General features: G+C 59.6%; 2 protein-coding genes across 4 annotated transcripts in view; one reads left to right on the top strand and one right to left on the bottom strand.

Annotated features, from left to right (window-relative positions):
- SYCE2 (synaptonemal complex central element protein 2) overlaps positions 1-11,014 on the top strand; it is a 13,213-nt gene extending 2,199 nt beyond the window's left edge. Inside the window, exons 1-4 of one of the 2 annotated variants that reach the window (XM_070058863.1) lie at positions 6,807-6,989; positions 9,235-9,445; positions 9,874-10,062; positions 10,794-11,014. In XM_070058863.1, coding sequence (XP_069914964.1) covers positions 6,868-6,989; positions 9,235-9,445; positions 9,874-10,062; positions 10,794-10,838 — 567 coding nt within the window. In that variant the 5' untranslated portion in view covers positions 6,807-6,867 and the 3' untranslated portion in view covers positions 10,839-11,014. Of the gene's footprint in view, positions 1-6,806; positions 6,990-9,234; positions 9,446-9,873; positions 10,063-10,793 lie in introns of those variants that run through there. The other variant, XM_070058862.1, reaches the window with a different exon arrangement.
- Positions 10,352-14,544, bottom strand: GCDH (glutaryl-CoA dehydrogenase). Of its 2 annotated transcripts, XM_002724235.5 has the most exons (11): positions 14,430-14,544; positions 14,303-14,338; positions 14,050-14,196; positions 13,895-13,957; positions 13,621-13,791; positions 12,777-12,906; positions 12,486-12,702; positions 12,136-12,239; positions 11,861-11,986; positions 11,431-11,591; positions 10,352-10,722 (listed from the first exon to the last, which is right to left on the bottom strand). In XM_002724235.5, the coding sequence occupies exons 1-11, from the start codon at positions 14,527-14,529 to the stop codon at positions 10,649-10,651; spliced, it is 1,329 nt and encodes a 442-aa protein (XP_002724281.1). In that variant the 5' UTR covers positions 14,530-14,544; the 3' UTR covers positions 10,352-10,648. The 2 variants fall into 2 exon arrangements, with proteins under 2 accessions (XP_002724281.1, XP_017195901.1); XM_017340412.3 differs by lacking the exon at positions 14,303-14,338 and having other exon boundaries at positions 14,430-14,543.

The raw sequence follows: 14,544 nt of genomic DNA, 5'->3' as shown, positions 1-14,544 counted from the left end.
GCCAATACTGCACTGCAGGCTGCAGCTTAACCCACCGCGCCACAATGGTGTGATTGTATTCTCCCAAGAATGTCTGTTGTAGAGCAGAATGTTTTAATTTTTAAAAAGTGATTCTTGGGACCGGCACTGTGGCGTAGTGGGTAAAGCTGCCGCCTGCAGTGCCGGCATCTCATATGGGTGCCTGTTCGAATCCCAGCTGCTCCACTTCCAATCCAGCTCTCTGCTGTGGCCTGGGAAAGCAATGGAAGATGGTTCAAGTGCTTGGGCCCCTGCACCCATGTGGGAGACCAGGAGGAGGCTCCTGGCTCCTGGTTTCCGATCGGGCCAGCCCTGGCTATCGTGGCCATTTGTGGAGTGAACCAGCAGATGGAAGACCTCTCTCTCTGCACCCCCCCCCCCGTAACTCTGACTTTCAAATAAATAAATAAATCTTTTTCAAAAATTTAAAAAGTGATTCTGTTAGCTACTTTTCTTTGTGAAGTTTTTTTTTTAATTTATTTGAAAGGCAGAGAGTAATCTTCCATCTGCCACCATCTGCCAGTTTTCTCCTCAAATGGCTGCAGTGGCTAAGGCTGGCCTAGGCTGGAGCCAGTAGCTGGGAACTCCACTGGGGTCTCCCTTGTGAGTGGGCCATACCCTGCTGCCCCCGGGTGCGTTAGTGGGGACCTGGATTGGAAGCAGAGTCAGGACTTCCCCAGGTACTCCAATATGAGTTAGACAGCAGCTTAACCCACTGTGGCACAACACCCTCCCAGAAGTTTTCATTTAGTTTTAAAAAGATTTCTTCCACTTGCTGGTTCTTGCATCTGCTGGTTCAGTCCCCAAATGGCCACAATGGCTGGGGCTGGGCCAGGCCAGAGCCAGGAGATAGGAGCTCCTTTTGGATCCCCCACCTGGGATCAGGGACCCAAGTACTTACTCGGGCCATCATCTGCTGTCTTCCTAGGCACATTAGCAGGGAGCTGGATTGGAAACAAAGCAGCCAGGACTCAAACTGGCACTCTGATTTGGGATGTTATCTGTTTGTTGTTGTTGTTGTTGTTGTTGTTGCTGCTGTTTTAAGATTTACTTGTGTATTTGGAAGGCAGAAATAGAAAAAGAGAAGAGAGAGATTGGTTTTGTGTCCACTGGGTCACTCCCCAAATGGCTGCACCAGCCAGGACTGTGCCAGGCCAAAGCCAGAAGCTTCTTCTGGGTCTCCCATGTGGGTGCAGAGGCCCAGGTGCATTTCCCAGGGCGCTGGATGGGAAGTGGAGCAGCTGGGACCTGAACCAGTGCCCATATGGGATGCTGGCACTGCGGGCGGAGGCTTAACCTACTAAGCCTAGTGCTGGCCCAGGGCTGTCACTGCAAGTGGTGGACTAACCTGCTGTGCCGTGACACCAGGCCCAGCAGTTTTCGGTTCTAATGAGTCCAGCTTAGCAGTTTTTTTCTCTCGTAAATCATGGTTTTAGGTGTTATTATTTAAGAAGTTATCCCCAAACCCCTGGTCACCTGGATGTTCTGTGTCTTCTAGGAGCTTTATAGCTTTGCATTTTACATTCAGGTCTTGATCTATGCTGAGTTAATTTTCATGAAAGGTGTATGGTCAGGGCCAGCGCTGTGGCATAGCAGGCAAAGCCGCTGCCCGCAGTGCCGCCATCCCATGTGGGCACTGGTTCACCTCCTGGTTGCTCCACTTCCAATCCAGCTCCCTGCTTATGCACCTGCGGAAGCAGCAGGCGATGGCCCAACTGCTTGGGCCCCTGCACCCACATGGGAGACCCAGAAGAAGCTCCTGGCTTCAGCCTGCCCCAGCTCTGGCTATTGTGACCATTTGGGGAGTAAACCAGCAGATGGAAGACTTAAATAAATCTTTAAAAAAAGTGGGCGGTGTTACAAGGTCCATGTCTAGATTTGGGAGTTCATTCGTTCCACTACCAACTGTTGAAAAGACTCCTTATTCTATAGTTTCCTTTGCTCCTCTGTCAGCTGACTCCGTATGTGTAGGTCCATTACTGGACTGACTCCCTCTCCCTCCCTCTCCCTCTCTCCCCCTCTCTCCCCCCCTCTCTCCCTCTCTCCCCCCCTCTCCCTCTCTCCCTCTCTCCCTCTCCCTCCCTCTCCCCCTCTCTCACTCTCTCCCCCCCTCCATCTCTCTCCCTCTCTCTCCCCCTCTCCCTCTCCCTCCCTCTCCCCCCTCCCTCCCCCTCTCCCCCCTCCCTCCCCCTCTATCCCCCTCTCCCCCCTCTCCCTCTCTCCCCCTCTCCCCCTCCCTCTCTCCCTATCTCCCTCTCTCCCCCTCTCTCTCTCCCTCTCTCCCTCTCCCTCTCTCTCTCTCTCTCTCCCCCCCTCTCCCTCTCTCTCCCCCTCTCTCCCTCTCTCCCCCTCTCTCCCTCTCTCCCCCTCTCTCCCTCTCCCCCTCTCCCTCCCTCCCTCTCTCTCCCCCTCTCCCTCTCCCTCCCTATCCCCCTCTCTCCCCCTCTCTCCCTCTCCCTCTCTCCCTCTCCCTCCCTCTCTCCCCCTCTCTCCCTATCTCCCTCTCTCCCTCTCTCCCTCTCCCTCTCTCACCGCTCCCTCTGTCCCCCTCTCCCTCTCTCTCCCCCTCTCCCTCTCTCCCTCTCTCCCTCTTCCTCTCTCCCTCTCTCCCTCTCTCCCTCTCTCCCTCTCTCCCTCTCTCCCTCTCCCTCTCCCTCCCTCTGTTCTGGGAGTCTTTTTGCCTGTTCTTTCAGCAGTACCGCACCAGTCCGGATTACTGTAGCTCTGCAGTGAATCTTGACGTTTGGTAGCATCAGTCTTCCAGCCTTGTTTTTCAGTTTCTTGCTAATGCACACCCCGGGGCAGCGGCTCAGGCACTTGGGTCTTTGCCCCACGTCAGAGACCTGGGTGGAATTCGGGGCTCCTGGCTTCAACCTGGCCCAGCACCAGCTGTTGCAGACATTTGGGGAATAAACCAGCAGACTGGGAGATGGATCTCTTTCTATTTCAAATAAAATGCAAGCAAATTAGTAAAAAAAATTTTAACTTTTTTATGAGAATATGACTGTAGCTGGTAGCAAGCAGCATACAGAAGCAAAACAGAATAGGGCCAGTGTGGTGGCATCGTGGGTAGAGCTGTCGCCTGCAGTGATGGCATCGCATATGGGTTCACATCCTGGTTACTCCACTTCTGATGCAGCCCCCTGCTGAGGGCTGGGAAGAGCAGAAGAAGATGGCCCAAGTGCTTGGGTCCCTCACCCGCTTGGGAGACTTGGATGAAGCTCCTGGCTCCTGGCTTCAGCCTGGCTCCACTGGCCACTGTGGTCATTTGGGGAGTAAGCTAGCAGATGGAAAACATTTCTCTGTCTCTGTGTGTGTGTGTTTGTGTGTGTGCAACCCTCTCTCTGGAACTTTTTTTTTAAGGTTTATTTCTTTGTGAGGAAGAGTTATAAATATATAGACAGACAGAGAGAGAGAGAGGTCTTCTACCTGCTGGTTCACTCCCGAAATGGCCACACAGCCAGAGCTGGGCCGATCCAAAGCCAGGAGCCATGAGCTTCTTCTGGGTCTCCCACGTGGGTGCAGGGGCCCAAGCACTTGGGCCATCTTCTACTACTTTCCCAGGCCACAGCAGAGAGCTGGATTGGAAGTGGAGCATCCGGACTAGAATCAGCGCCCATATGGGATGCCAGCACTGCAGGTGATGGCTTTACCCACTACCCACAGCGCCGGCCCCAACCTGAGCTTTTTAAGGTTGCTCATATGCATGATCGTAGTCTCCAAGTGCTGCTGTCTGATGGGGGGAGGCAGATAGTGACCAGGTGCTGACGCAGAAATCAGGGTGTTGGAGACCTCTCCCAGCCTTGAATGAGAAGCCAAGGAAGGTGTCCGTGCCTCCAACTTGGCTTCTAGTGATGCCATGTTGGGAACTTGACACTGGTTATGGTGGGGCTGTTAGTTTGAGGTGTCTGGGACATGGCTGGGCTTTCTGACCTGGAACTTGGGGTGGGGCGAGGAGCCGGGGATGGCTTTGGCAAGGGGATGGTGTACTCTTGCTGTGGCTGCTGTGGGAAGGATGAAAGGCCCAGGACAGGCCCTGAGGGCCTGAGCACAACGCTGGCTTCCCCTCACCTCCTGCATTCCTCAGCTGGGAAGTAGGCCCCAGGTGCAGTGGCTGCTGGTGCTGTCAGAGGCCAGAAAAAGGGAGGAAGTGGCTGGCTTTGGCTGTTCTTGTTGTTGTTAAAGATTTTTTTGTTTATTTGAAAGGCAGAGTTACAGAGAGAAGAAAGAGAGAGATCTTCCATCCCCACATGGCCAGGGCTGGACCAGGCCAAAGCCAGGAGCCTGGAACTCCCTCCAGGTCTCCCACGTGGGTGGCAGAGGACCCAGTACTTGGGCCATCCTCCACTGCCTTTTCCAGGTGCATTAGCAGGGACCTGGATTGGAAGTGGAACAACTGGGACTCGAACCAGAGATAATATGGAATGCCAACCTTGTAAGTGGTGGTTTAACCTGCTGCACCACAGTGCCTGTCCCTGAAGTTGGTTGTTTGATAATCTTATGGTGGGTAGCATGTTTACTTATTATTTTATTTTTTATTTTTATTTTTTGACAGGCAGAGTGGATAGCGAGAGAGAGAGACAGAGAGAAAGGTCTTCCTTTTGCCGTTGGTTCACCCTCCAATGGCTGCTGCGGCCGGTGCACCGCGCTGATCTGATGGCAGGAGCCAGGTGCTTCTCCTGGTCTCCCATGGGGTGCAGAGCCCAAGCACTTGGGCCATCCTCCACTGCACTCCCTGGCCACAGCAGAGAGCTGGCCTGGAAGAGGGGCAACCAGGGCAGAATCCGGTGCCCCGACCGGGACTAGAACCCGGTGTGCTGGCGCCGCAAGGCGGAGGATTAGCCTAGTGAGCCGCAGCGCCGGCACTTACTACTTTTTAAATATTGATTGATTGATTTGAAAGGCAGAGTTACAGAAATAGAGAAAGATGTTCAATTCGCTGGTTCACTCCCTGAATGGCTGTAATGGCTGGAGCTGGGCCAATCCAAAGCCAGGAGCCAGGAGCTTCATCCGGGTCTCCCACATGGGTGGCAGGGATCCAAGCACATGGGCCGTCTTCTGATGCTTTTCCCAGGCCCATTAGCAGGGAGCTGGGTTGGAAGTGGAGCAAACAGGATTCGAACCAGCGCCCAGATGGGATGCTGGCGCTGCCGGTGGAGGCCCAACCCATTACATCACAATGCTGGCTCAAAGATTTATTTATTTGAAAGGCAGTTACAGAGAGAGAGGGAGAAATGTGAACCAACAGCTAGGGCTGGGCCAGGCCAGAGGCAGGAGCCAGGAGCTAGCTCCATGTGGGTCTCCCATGTGGGTCTCCCATGTGGGTGGCAGGGGCCCAAGTACTTGGGCCATCACCTGCTGCTTTCCCAGGCGCATTAACAAGGAGATGTATTAGAAGCAGAGCAGCCAGGACACGACCTGGGATGCTGGTGTCACAGGCAGCAGGTTAACCTGCTGTGCCACAAGGCTGGCCCCAGACAGCTGGTTTAGACCAGGATCTACCAGTGGGCTTCAAAAATTCATGGAAAATGAAATTAAAAGAGAAGCTTATCGTGGTGCAAAACAAAACAAAACAAAACAAAAAAACAATCCATGCATATGAAGGGGTCTTCAAAGGGCTCACAAAAAACTCTGTGTGGATTTCAAATTTCTTTGCACCCGTATAAGCTTATCCTTTAATTCCACTTTCCACAGGCTTTTTGAAGGGCTCTTGTATGTGCCGAAGAGACACAGACAATGGCAAATCATTTAGAGACCTCCCGGGGCCCCCACGAGAGCTCTGGGCCAAAAAAACAGATGGATTAAAACCAGCGCAAGGGGCCAGTAATAGATCGGGCTTCGCAGACGCTCGGCGACATGATTAAAATGTTAACACGGTTTGGGGGGCGGGGGCGTGGAGCGGGCTCATCAGCTTGCATTCAAGACCCCCCTCCCCGCTCCTGGCTGGACTTCAGCGAACATCGGTTTGCCTGAGCGCCAGAGATGCGGCTGTGTGGCTCCTTGAATGTCTGATTAGCTGCCTCGGCGTCCTGGGACCGCCGCCTCCGCGGTGGCCATAAGTGGCTGGCGGATTGTTTACTTGTCCGTGTGGCAGAGGCCACGCAGGGAGGCCCCAGCAGCGGGCGGCCCTGGCTCGCGCGCCTGCCAATCACAGCTTTACCTGGAGCGAGCAGATGGTCTCTTCACTCGCTCAGACCCATTTCCTCCACGGTTCCTGGGCCCCTGCCAGCCCAGGGCCCTGCCTGGGAACCACGTCCTAATCCTCACAGCCGAATCAGGCACCCCTTAGAAGGACAGCCCATAATAGATTAGGGCAGCCAAGTGCAGAGAGCCCAGCGATTCGGCCGCCCCGGGCCTCCCCCCCCCCCCCCCCCGGGCGTGCAGCGCTGGGCTAACTTCCATACCCTGGCCTCTGTCCAGGGCGCAGCCAAAGCAGCCGGCCGCGAGGCCACCACACATTTTGTTTATTAAAGTTAATTGGTGAATGCAGGCCCGGGGAAGCTGATGATTCATTAGCATCCTGATTAATATGCAGCTACTGAGTATTAAGAAAAATGAAATCGAAAGGACCGAGTCCCCCAAAGGAGAGGCTGGGGAAAGAAAGAGGCTCACAGCAGACGTCTGAGGCGGGCCTTTGTCCCACCACAAAATTGGAAGCTTGAATTCCAGCGATTTTTCCCCATTCGCGCCCGCTGTCATGAAACCCCTTCCTGCCTCACCCCTTGGGCCTCAGAAGGGAGTGACTTGGAACGGCTTGAGCAGCTCCAGCCAGTGGTGAACAATTACACAAAAAGAAACGCCTGGAGACATCACTGGTTTCCATTTGTGGGGGGTCCTCAGAGTGTGGAGATGGCCCGGGAGAGGGGAGGACAACCAGGCAAACTGGGTGCAGTGGGGCGTGCCAGCAGGAGCGCTGAGGCCAGCGGCTCGCTCATTTCTGTGCTCATGTCGTGGGGTGGCGCAAGGCACCTGTGAGTACCCTGCAGGGGCCTGCCCTGGAGGGGACGGCTGGGCGGCTGAGGACCAGGCGGGCGCAGGTGCAAAGCCCCCGGATGTCACATTGTTGTGAGGGAGGCAGAAAGGCTGGTTGGCTGGGGGAACTTGTGGAAGGTTCCAGATTGCTGGAGATGGAGCAGACAGTAGGAAACAGTGAGGCTGGAAAGAGCCCTGGGAGGGATTTGGACTTGATCTTGTGGCCGCTGGGGGGCGGGGCTGGGGCGCTGTGGTAGACTCGGGTTGCTCTGGACCAAGGAAAGAAATGGTGGGCGCAGGGCTGCAAAGGAGGACAGATTTGAGAGCAGGAGTGAGAGGGCTGCAGAGCGACAGACAGAAGCTGGACTCCAGACCGAAGGTTGGGTTTCTGGTGTGAGGCCCAGGTGACTTTTCTGGTCGTTGGCTAAGGGAAGGGAGAACGAAATCGGGCTGCGGGGGAAGATGAGGCTGTTGTTGTGCAAAACGTGGCGTGTGAGCAAGGTGGAGGGGCCTGGAGCTGGTGGTGTGCGAGGTTGGGAACTCAGCGGGGAACAAATTTGGGGGTGACCACAGTGCGGATGGCAAGGAACGCCCTGGCATGTCAGTCATGGATCTGACACATTTGTGGCTTCTGGGAAGGGCAGGTGTGGAGATTATGACGCTGAGTGAGACAGGGCCCCTGCCTCCAGCAGGAGAAGATGGCCCAAGTCCTTGGGCCCCTGCACCCACGTGGGAGACCCAGAAGAAGCTCCCGCCATTGATGAATTCACAGCAACAGTTGAGGCCATTTGGGGAGTGAACCAGCAATGGAAGACCTCTCTCTCTCTCTCTCTCTGTCTCTCTCTCTGCCCTCTGTAACTCTGCCTTTCAAATAAATAAATAAATATTTAAAAAAAAATAATAGCTTTGGGCTCCTGCCACCCACATGGGAGACCCGGATGGAGCTCCTGACTCCTGGCTCGAGCCTGGGCCAGTCCTGGCTGTTGCAGCCATTTGGGGAGTGAACCAGCAGATGGAAGTGTGTTCTCTCTCTCTCTAACTCTGTTTTTTTGTCTCCGATTTGGGATTTTTTTTCAGATTTGGGAATATTTACATAGGCCAGTTGAGCATCTCTAATCCAAAAATCAGAAATCCAAAATGCTTGGATTCTCTGCAATTGGAAGCCGCTCAAAAACACTTAGTTAAAAGGCAGAGTAACAGAGATCTTGCGTGTGCTGGTTCACCCCTCCAAATGCCTGCCAAAGCCAGGAACCATGAGCTCCATCCGTGTCTCCCACGGGGGTGGCAGGGATCCGGGTAATTGGGCCACCATCCACTGCTGCCTCCCGGGGTGCACATTCGCAGGGGCCAGGACGCAAACCCGACACGGGTGTCCAGAGCAGCCGCTAAAACGACCGTGCCACCCGCGTCACTGTCTCCGTGTGCGCTCAGTGCCCACCCAAAGGAAGCAAGCTGGCCAGCAGAGGACAGCGGGCGTTGGGACCAGGGGGACCTCCTTGTTCTGGGCACGGTTTAGTGGGCCTGCTGTGTGTGTGTCAGCAGACAGGGGCCCTGGGGCTGGTGTTGGGTGCAGTACTTACATCGCCCATTAGGGGGTGCTCTTACAGCATCCCCTGCTCCTAACGGGCTCCCTGCCCATGGGCACCCTGGGACACAGCAGCCTGGCCCATCTACAGCTGTTGTGAGCGTCTGGGGAGTGAGCAACCATCGGAGGCTCTCTCTTCCTCTTTGTCTCTCTGCCTTGCAAATAGAATTAAATAAGATTTTTTTTTTATTTGACAGAGTTAGACAGTGAGAGACAGAGAAGTCTTCCTTCCTTGGTTCACCCCCCAAATGGCCACTACGGCCAGCACTACGCCGATCCAAAGCCAGGCACCAGGTGCTTCCTCCTGGTATCCTATGTGGGTGCAGGGCCCAAGCACTTGGGCCATCCTCCACTGCCCTCCCAGGCCACAGCAGAGAGCTGACTGGAAGAGGAGCAGCCGGGACTAGAACCAGTGCCCATATGGGATGCCGGCGCCGCAGGCGGAGGATTAGCCAAGTGAGCCACGGCGCTGGCCCCACATAAGAATGTTTAAAAAAAAAAAAAAAAAAAAAAAAGCCGGGGTGCCACCTCCTGTCAGGGCAGGGGTGTGACTGAACCAGCCAAGGGGAGGTGGCAAGCGGCCCCCTCCGGGGGTGACACCAGGTCTGCCTGGCGCCCTGGGCGGGGCTGGTGCCGACCTGGGCCTCCTGCACTTTCAGGAGTCGGGTGTCCAGCCCTTCGGTCGCCACATCCGGTGCCGGCCGCCCTCTGGCCACGCTGGAGGGGAAGACAGGCCTGTACTTCTCCTCGCTGGACACCACCATCGACATCCTGAAGAAGCGAGCCCAGGAGCTGATCGAAAACATCAACGAGAGCAGGCAAAAGGACCACGCGCTCATGACCAACTTCAGGGACAGCCTCAAGATCAAGGTGACAGACAGGTGGCGCGGCGAGGGAGGGGGCTAAAGGGCCTCACGTGCTGGTCCCGGCACTTTGCATATGGCGCCACACTTCCCGGGTACCCTGACAACCCTGCAAAGGAGAGCCGGGCCCGTTTTGTAGATGAGAAAACTGAGGTCTACAAGGACACGAGTTGCCTCGAATGACAGAGCCAGGCTGAAGAACCCAAGGTGGCCCTGCACCCAGAGCCCACCCCCAGGGCTGTGGCAGCGCGGGCAAGGCGGGGCCCGTGTCAGCACGACCACGCCTGGGGCTGGCACTAATGGCTGCGTGTCTGCCGTCCCACGGTGTCCACAGCAGCCCGGGGACCCGGGAGCCCCCACGCCCAGCTCCCGTGTGTAGCCAGCACAGCGATCGTGCGGGCTCAGAGCCCACGTCTGCGCCGCCTGCCTCTCTAGGTCTCGGACCTGACGGAGAAGCTGGAGGAGCGGATGTACCAGATCTACGACCACCACAACAAGGTCATCCAGGAGAAGCTGCAGGAGTTCACCCAGAAGATGGCCAAGATCAGCCACTTGGAGACGGAGCTCAAGCAAGTCTGTCAGACCGTGGAGACCGTGTACAAAGACCTGTGCCTGCAGCCCGAGGTAGGAGAGGGGGCGAGGAGCCGCGCACAGGAGCCGGGTGCACCTGCTGCTCCGCCCGGCACACCCCGGGCCCTTGCTGAACAGGGCCCGTCCAGGCCAGACCGTTTGTCAGGGCCCTGAGCCCTGGCCGGGATGACAGCAGACTTGAAACTCAGCCGTGAGGCCGGGCCACCCCTGGGGGCAGAGTCCCACGTGGTGTCGTGGCAACCCAGCCCTGCATCGTGCCGCACTGCTGTGGCTGGCAGTGCTGCCCTGGCGGCGAGCAGGAGACGCAGCCGACACGCGTGGCTCAGCCGTGCGGGCTCTTTATTTTCCAAGTAAGGCACTGCTGCGGGGGGCGGGGCAGGGCGGGGGCACAGGCAGCCTGAGGCCTGTGCTCCTGTTTTGAGGCCACTGAGTGGTTTCTGGTCCGGGGTTCCAGTGGGTTGAGAAAGGCTGAGCACAGAGTTCCAGCCTGCAGCCCCCGGGAATGGCTTCCGACGGGAGAGGCAGCGTCTCCCTCTTCCCACGACGAGGGCCGGCTCCCTCGGCCACCTCCCCGCCTGAGCTCAGAGCTCAGCAGGCCCCCGGCCCCGGGGCCGCGGGGTCACTTGTCGGCCTTGAACGCCTGGATTCCCGTGATGGCTCTCCCCAGGATCAGCGCATGAATGTCGTGCGTGCCTGCACGAGAGGACGGCAGGGTCGGGCCGGGGTCCTCAGCGGCCATCCTCCTGTCCCCCCCTCCCCCCCAGGCTGTCCCTGCAGAAGAGCAGAGTCACAGAGACAGCGAATGCTGACAGCAGCTGCCCGGGAAGCCACGTCCTGGCCCAGGGGCTGCCACCCAGGCCGCCGACGTGGCCACGCCCACAAGGTGGTCTCCCACAGTTCTGTCTTGCACCCTGGCAAAGGTGCAACCTGGGGCCTCCTGCCCCCGGCATCACACAGTTGATTAAATGTTTGATTTTTCCACCCAGCCGGCTTCCTTCCTGCAGAGCCGCTTAGCGACACAGAAACAGGAGGGCCCGGGCCAGCCAAGCCACCACAGACCCCGGCCCCCGCGGCCAGAGCTCCCCACGGCCCAGCGGGCTCCCCTGAGCCCCTCCTCAGCCGCCCACACGCCTGTGCGTCTGTCCCCACCCGCTGCTCAGACTTGCCGCCCCTGCCCCCACCTTTCCCTTGCTGCTCCCAGGAGGTCCCAACTGGCTGCCCCACGGGGGAAAAAAATACTGGGCCGTGCAGGGGCAAGGGGCTGCCCCCACTCCCCGCACACGCACAGCTCTGCCCAGGGGCCCAGGCTGTTCTGTGTGCGGCCTCCCCAATGTCCGTCTCTCTATGGGCCCCAACTCTGAGGGCAGAGCCCTACAGTATACGAATGATGCTCACTCCCACCTTCATATGTGTTCACGGCCTCCAGGTTCATGGCGTGGCGGATCACGTGGTACTCGTCGCACACCCCGTTGCCCCCCAGCATGTCCCTGGCCTGCCGGGCGATGTCCAGGGCTTTCCCACAGTTGTTCCGCTTCAGCAGGGAGACCATCTCAGGGGTGGCCCTGGGGAAGGCACGTCCACACAGTGCGCGGCGGGGGTCAGGGGTCGGGGACCAAGAGATCTGACCCTCCCCCCACCCCCTTGCACGCACACAGGAACCCCAGGGCCCACGCAAACAGCCAGGGTGGGCAGGATGGCCGGACACAGCTGCCGAGCTGTCCCTGATCTGGCCCGTGGCAGGCCAAAGAGGAAAGAAAACAGGTCCCCGGGGGCCACCAGGCGGCCAGGACCCTCCAGCCCCCGCCCGCACCCCCGCCCACACTGCCCCTACTTGTCCTGATCTTTCAAGCGGCCGAGCCGCAGGCAGCTGTGCAGGCCCAGTGTGATCTCGGTGAGCATGTCCGCCAGCTTCTTCTGGATGAGCTGGTTCCTGGCCAGGGGCGCCCCAAACTGGAGCCTGGGTGCACGAGGTCACAGTGAGGGCAAGGGCAGCCCTGCGCCCCCAGCCCCAGGTCCAGGAGGGGCAGGGGCTGGGGAGCCACCGACGGCGTGCAGGGTGAACCCCAGGCCGCCTCCCATGTCCCCAGGCAGCCCCCGCCCCCCGACCTGTCCAGGGTGTACTGCCGGGCCGTGTGCAGACAGAACTCGGCGGCTCCCAGCACGCCCCATGTGATGCCGTACCGGGCGTTGTTGAGGCAGCCAAAGGGAGCCTGGAGGGCGAGACCAGGAGATGTTGCGCCAGCCGCTCAGAACCAGCTCCAATGTAGGAGGGAGAGGACGCACCGGACACCCAGCACAGGGGGACCCGGAGCGGCCCGGAGAGCCCCACGGCCCTGGCCCCAGGGCTTGGGCTCGGCAGGCTGGGTCCCCCACACTCAGACCCGGGGGTGGCCAGCACGAGCGAGATGGGCATCAACGGGGCGGCCTCAGGGCGCCAGCCTGGGCCCGACACTCACCGACAGCCCGGTGGCACCTGGCAGCACGTTCTCCTCTGGCACCTCCACGCCCTCCATGACAATCATGCCCGTGGCTGAGGCCCTCAGGGAAAACTTGCCCTGGATCCGGGGGGCCGAGAGGCCCCGCGTGCCCCTCTCAATCAGGAAGCCCCGGATGAGACCATCGTCACACGGAGCCCAGACCACAAACAAGTCGGCCACAGGCGAATTGGTGATCCTAGCGGTGGGGACACTGGGTGAGGACTCCGCCAGGGCCCTGCCGCCCCGCCGTCCCCCGCCCAGGCCTCTCACCAGCTCTTGGTGCCGTTGAGGGTGTAGCTCTTGCTGGAAGGGTTATAGCGGGCTCTGGTCTCCATGCCACCGGGGTCACTGCCATGGTTGGGCTCCGTGAGCCCGAAGCAGCCCAAAAGCTCCCCACTGGCTGCAGCCAAGAGACAGCGTCATCAAGCTGCCCACCCCCCACCCCTACCCCGGGCCCCAGGGAGTCAGAAAGGACGGGAGTGCAGGGAAGAGTGATCGCGGCAGAGGGAACAGGAGGTGCAAAGGCCCTGGGGTTCATCGGCAGAATTCCACCGAGCTGAGCTGGGCTGGTGACGAGCAATTGAGAGTGGCCAGAGACGAGAGGGAGGTCAGCAGAGAGGGACCAGTGTTTGCTGCAGTGTGTAAAGCCGCCACGTGTGACTCAGGCATCCTGTACGGGTGCTGGTTTGAGGCCCCACTGCTCCACTGCTATGGCCTGGGGAAGCAGTGGAAGATGGCCCAAAGGCTTGGGCCCCTGCACTCGCATGGGAGACCCGGATGGAGTTCCAGGCTCCTGTCTTTGGCCTGGCCCAGCTGTGGCCATCTGGGGAGTGAGCCAACCGGTGGAAGCGCTCTCTCTGTAGCTCTGCCTTTCAAATAAATAATAAGGGTCGGCAGAAGCATGGTCAGGTGGGGGCTGCATGACCTTGGCTAGGAAGTGACCTGTTCAGGCTTCAGGCTGGGAGCGCATCAGGGTGGTGAGAGGAGCAGACAGGACACCTGCCAGAGTGGGCAGCGTTGGCCAGGACTCGCGTGTCCAGCGAGGCTGGGGTTCTGGGAGCCTCAGCCCCAGGTCCCCGCCCCGCCCCCGCCCCTACCCCGGGCGGCCGCTCACCCAGCCGGGGCAGGTACTTCTGCCGCTGCTCCTCGCTGCCGTAGGCGTGGATGGGGTGCATGACCAAGGAGGACTGCACGCTCATCACGGACCTGTAGCTGCTGTCCACCCGCTCCAGCTCCCGGGCCAGGAGCCCATAGGCCACGGACGAGACGCCAGCGCAGCCGTAGCCTGGTTGGCAGGAGGACAGAGCACTGAACTGGCCCCTGGCTCGGGGGACTTGAGGAACTGACTCAGGGCGCCGTGGGGTCTGCAGGCCCGGGGACTTTCTCACCTTTGATGGTGGGGCCCAACACGCCCAGCTCCCCCAGCTCAGAGACCATCTCCCGGTGAAAGACTGCAAGGAGACAGACGCCCGGAGTCGAGCCCGGCCCCGGCCCCGGCTCCCGCGGGAGGGGGCCCCGGCGTGCCCACCCTCGGGTCAGGCACCTTCGTTGCGATTGGCCAGCAGGATGCGAGGCATGAGCCGCTCCTGACAGTAGGTGCGGAAGGTGTCCCTGATGAGGATCTCGTCCGCCGTCAGCTCCTCCTCCAGCAGCAGAGGGTCCCGCCACTCAAACGCGGGGCGCGACGAGGCTGCGGCGGCGGGAGCCGGGGCCCAGGGTCAGCCCAGCCCACCCGGACCCGCCCCAGCCCGGCCTCCCCGGCGGACACGCAGCTGGGCCAGCCCCGGGGGCCTTACGCTTGGCCGGCCGGCTCTGCGTCTTCCCGCTCTCCGCTGCAAAGACAGGAAAAGCCGTCCCGGGAGGAGCCCTGGGAGCCCCAGCTCCTCCCGCGCCCACCCCCGGGCCCGGACCCCCGGCACTGACCGCTCCGCGCAGTCGCCGACGCCCAGGGGCGCAGGGCGCCCAGGACGCGCAGGCCGGGGCCGCGGCTCAGCAGCCGCGCCGAGACGCCTCTCAGGGCCATGGCGGCGGCGGCGAC

The sequence above is a fragment of the Oryctolagus cuniculus genome, chromosome 16 (assembly GCF_964237555.1).
Source record: "Oryctolagus cuniculus chromosome 16, mOryCun1.1, whole genome shotgun sequence".
Classification (NCBI taxonomy): Eukaryota; Metazoa; Chordata; class Mammalia; order Lagomorpha; family Leporidae; genus Oryctolagus; species Oryctolagus cuniculus.
Note: the sequence above shows the minus strand (reverse complement) of the source record. Positions and strands in the feature narration are given on the sequence as shown.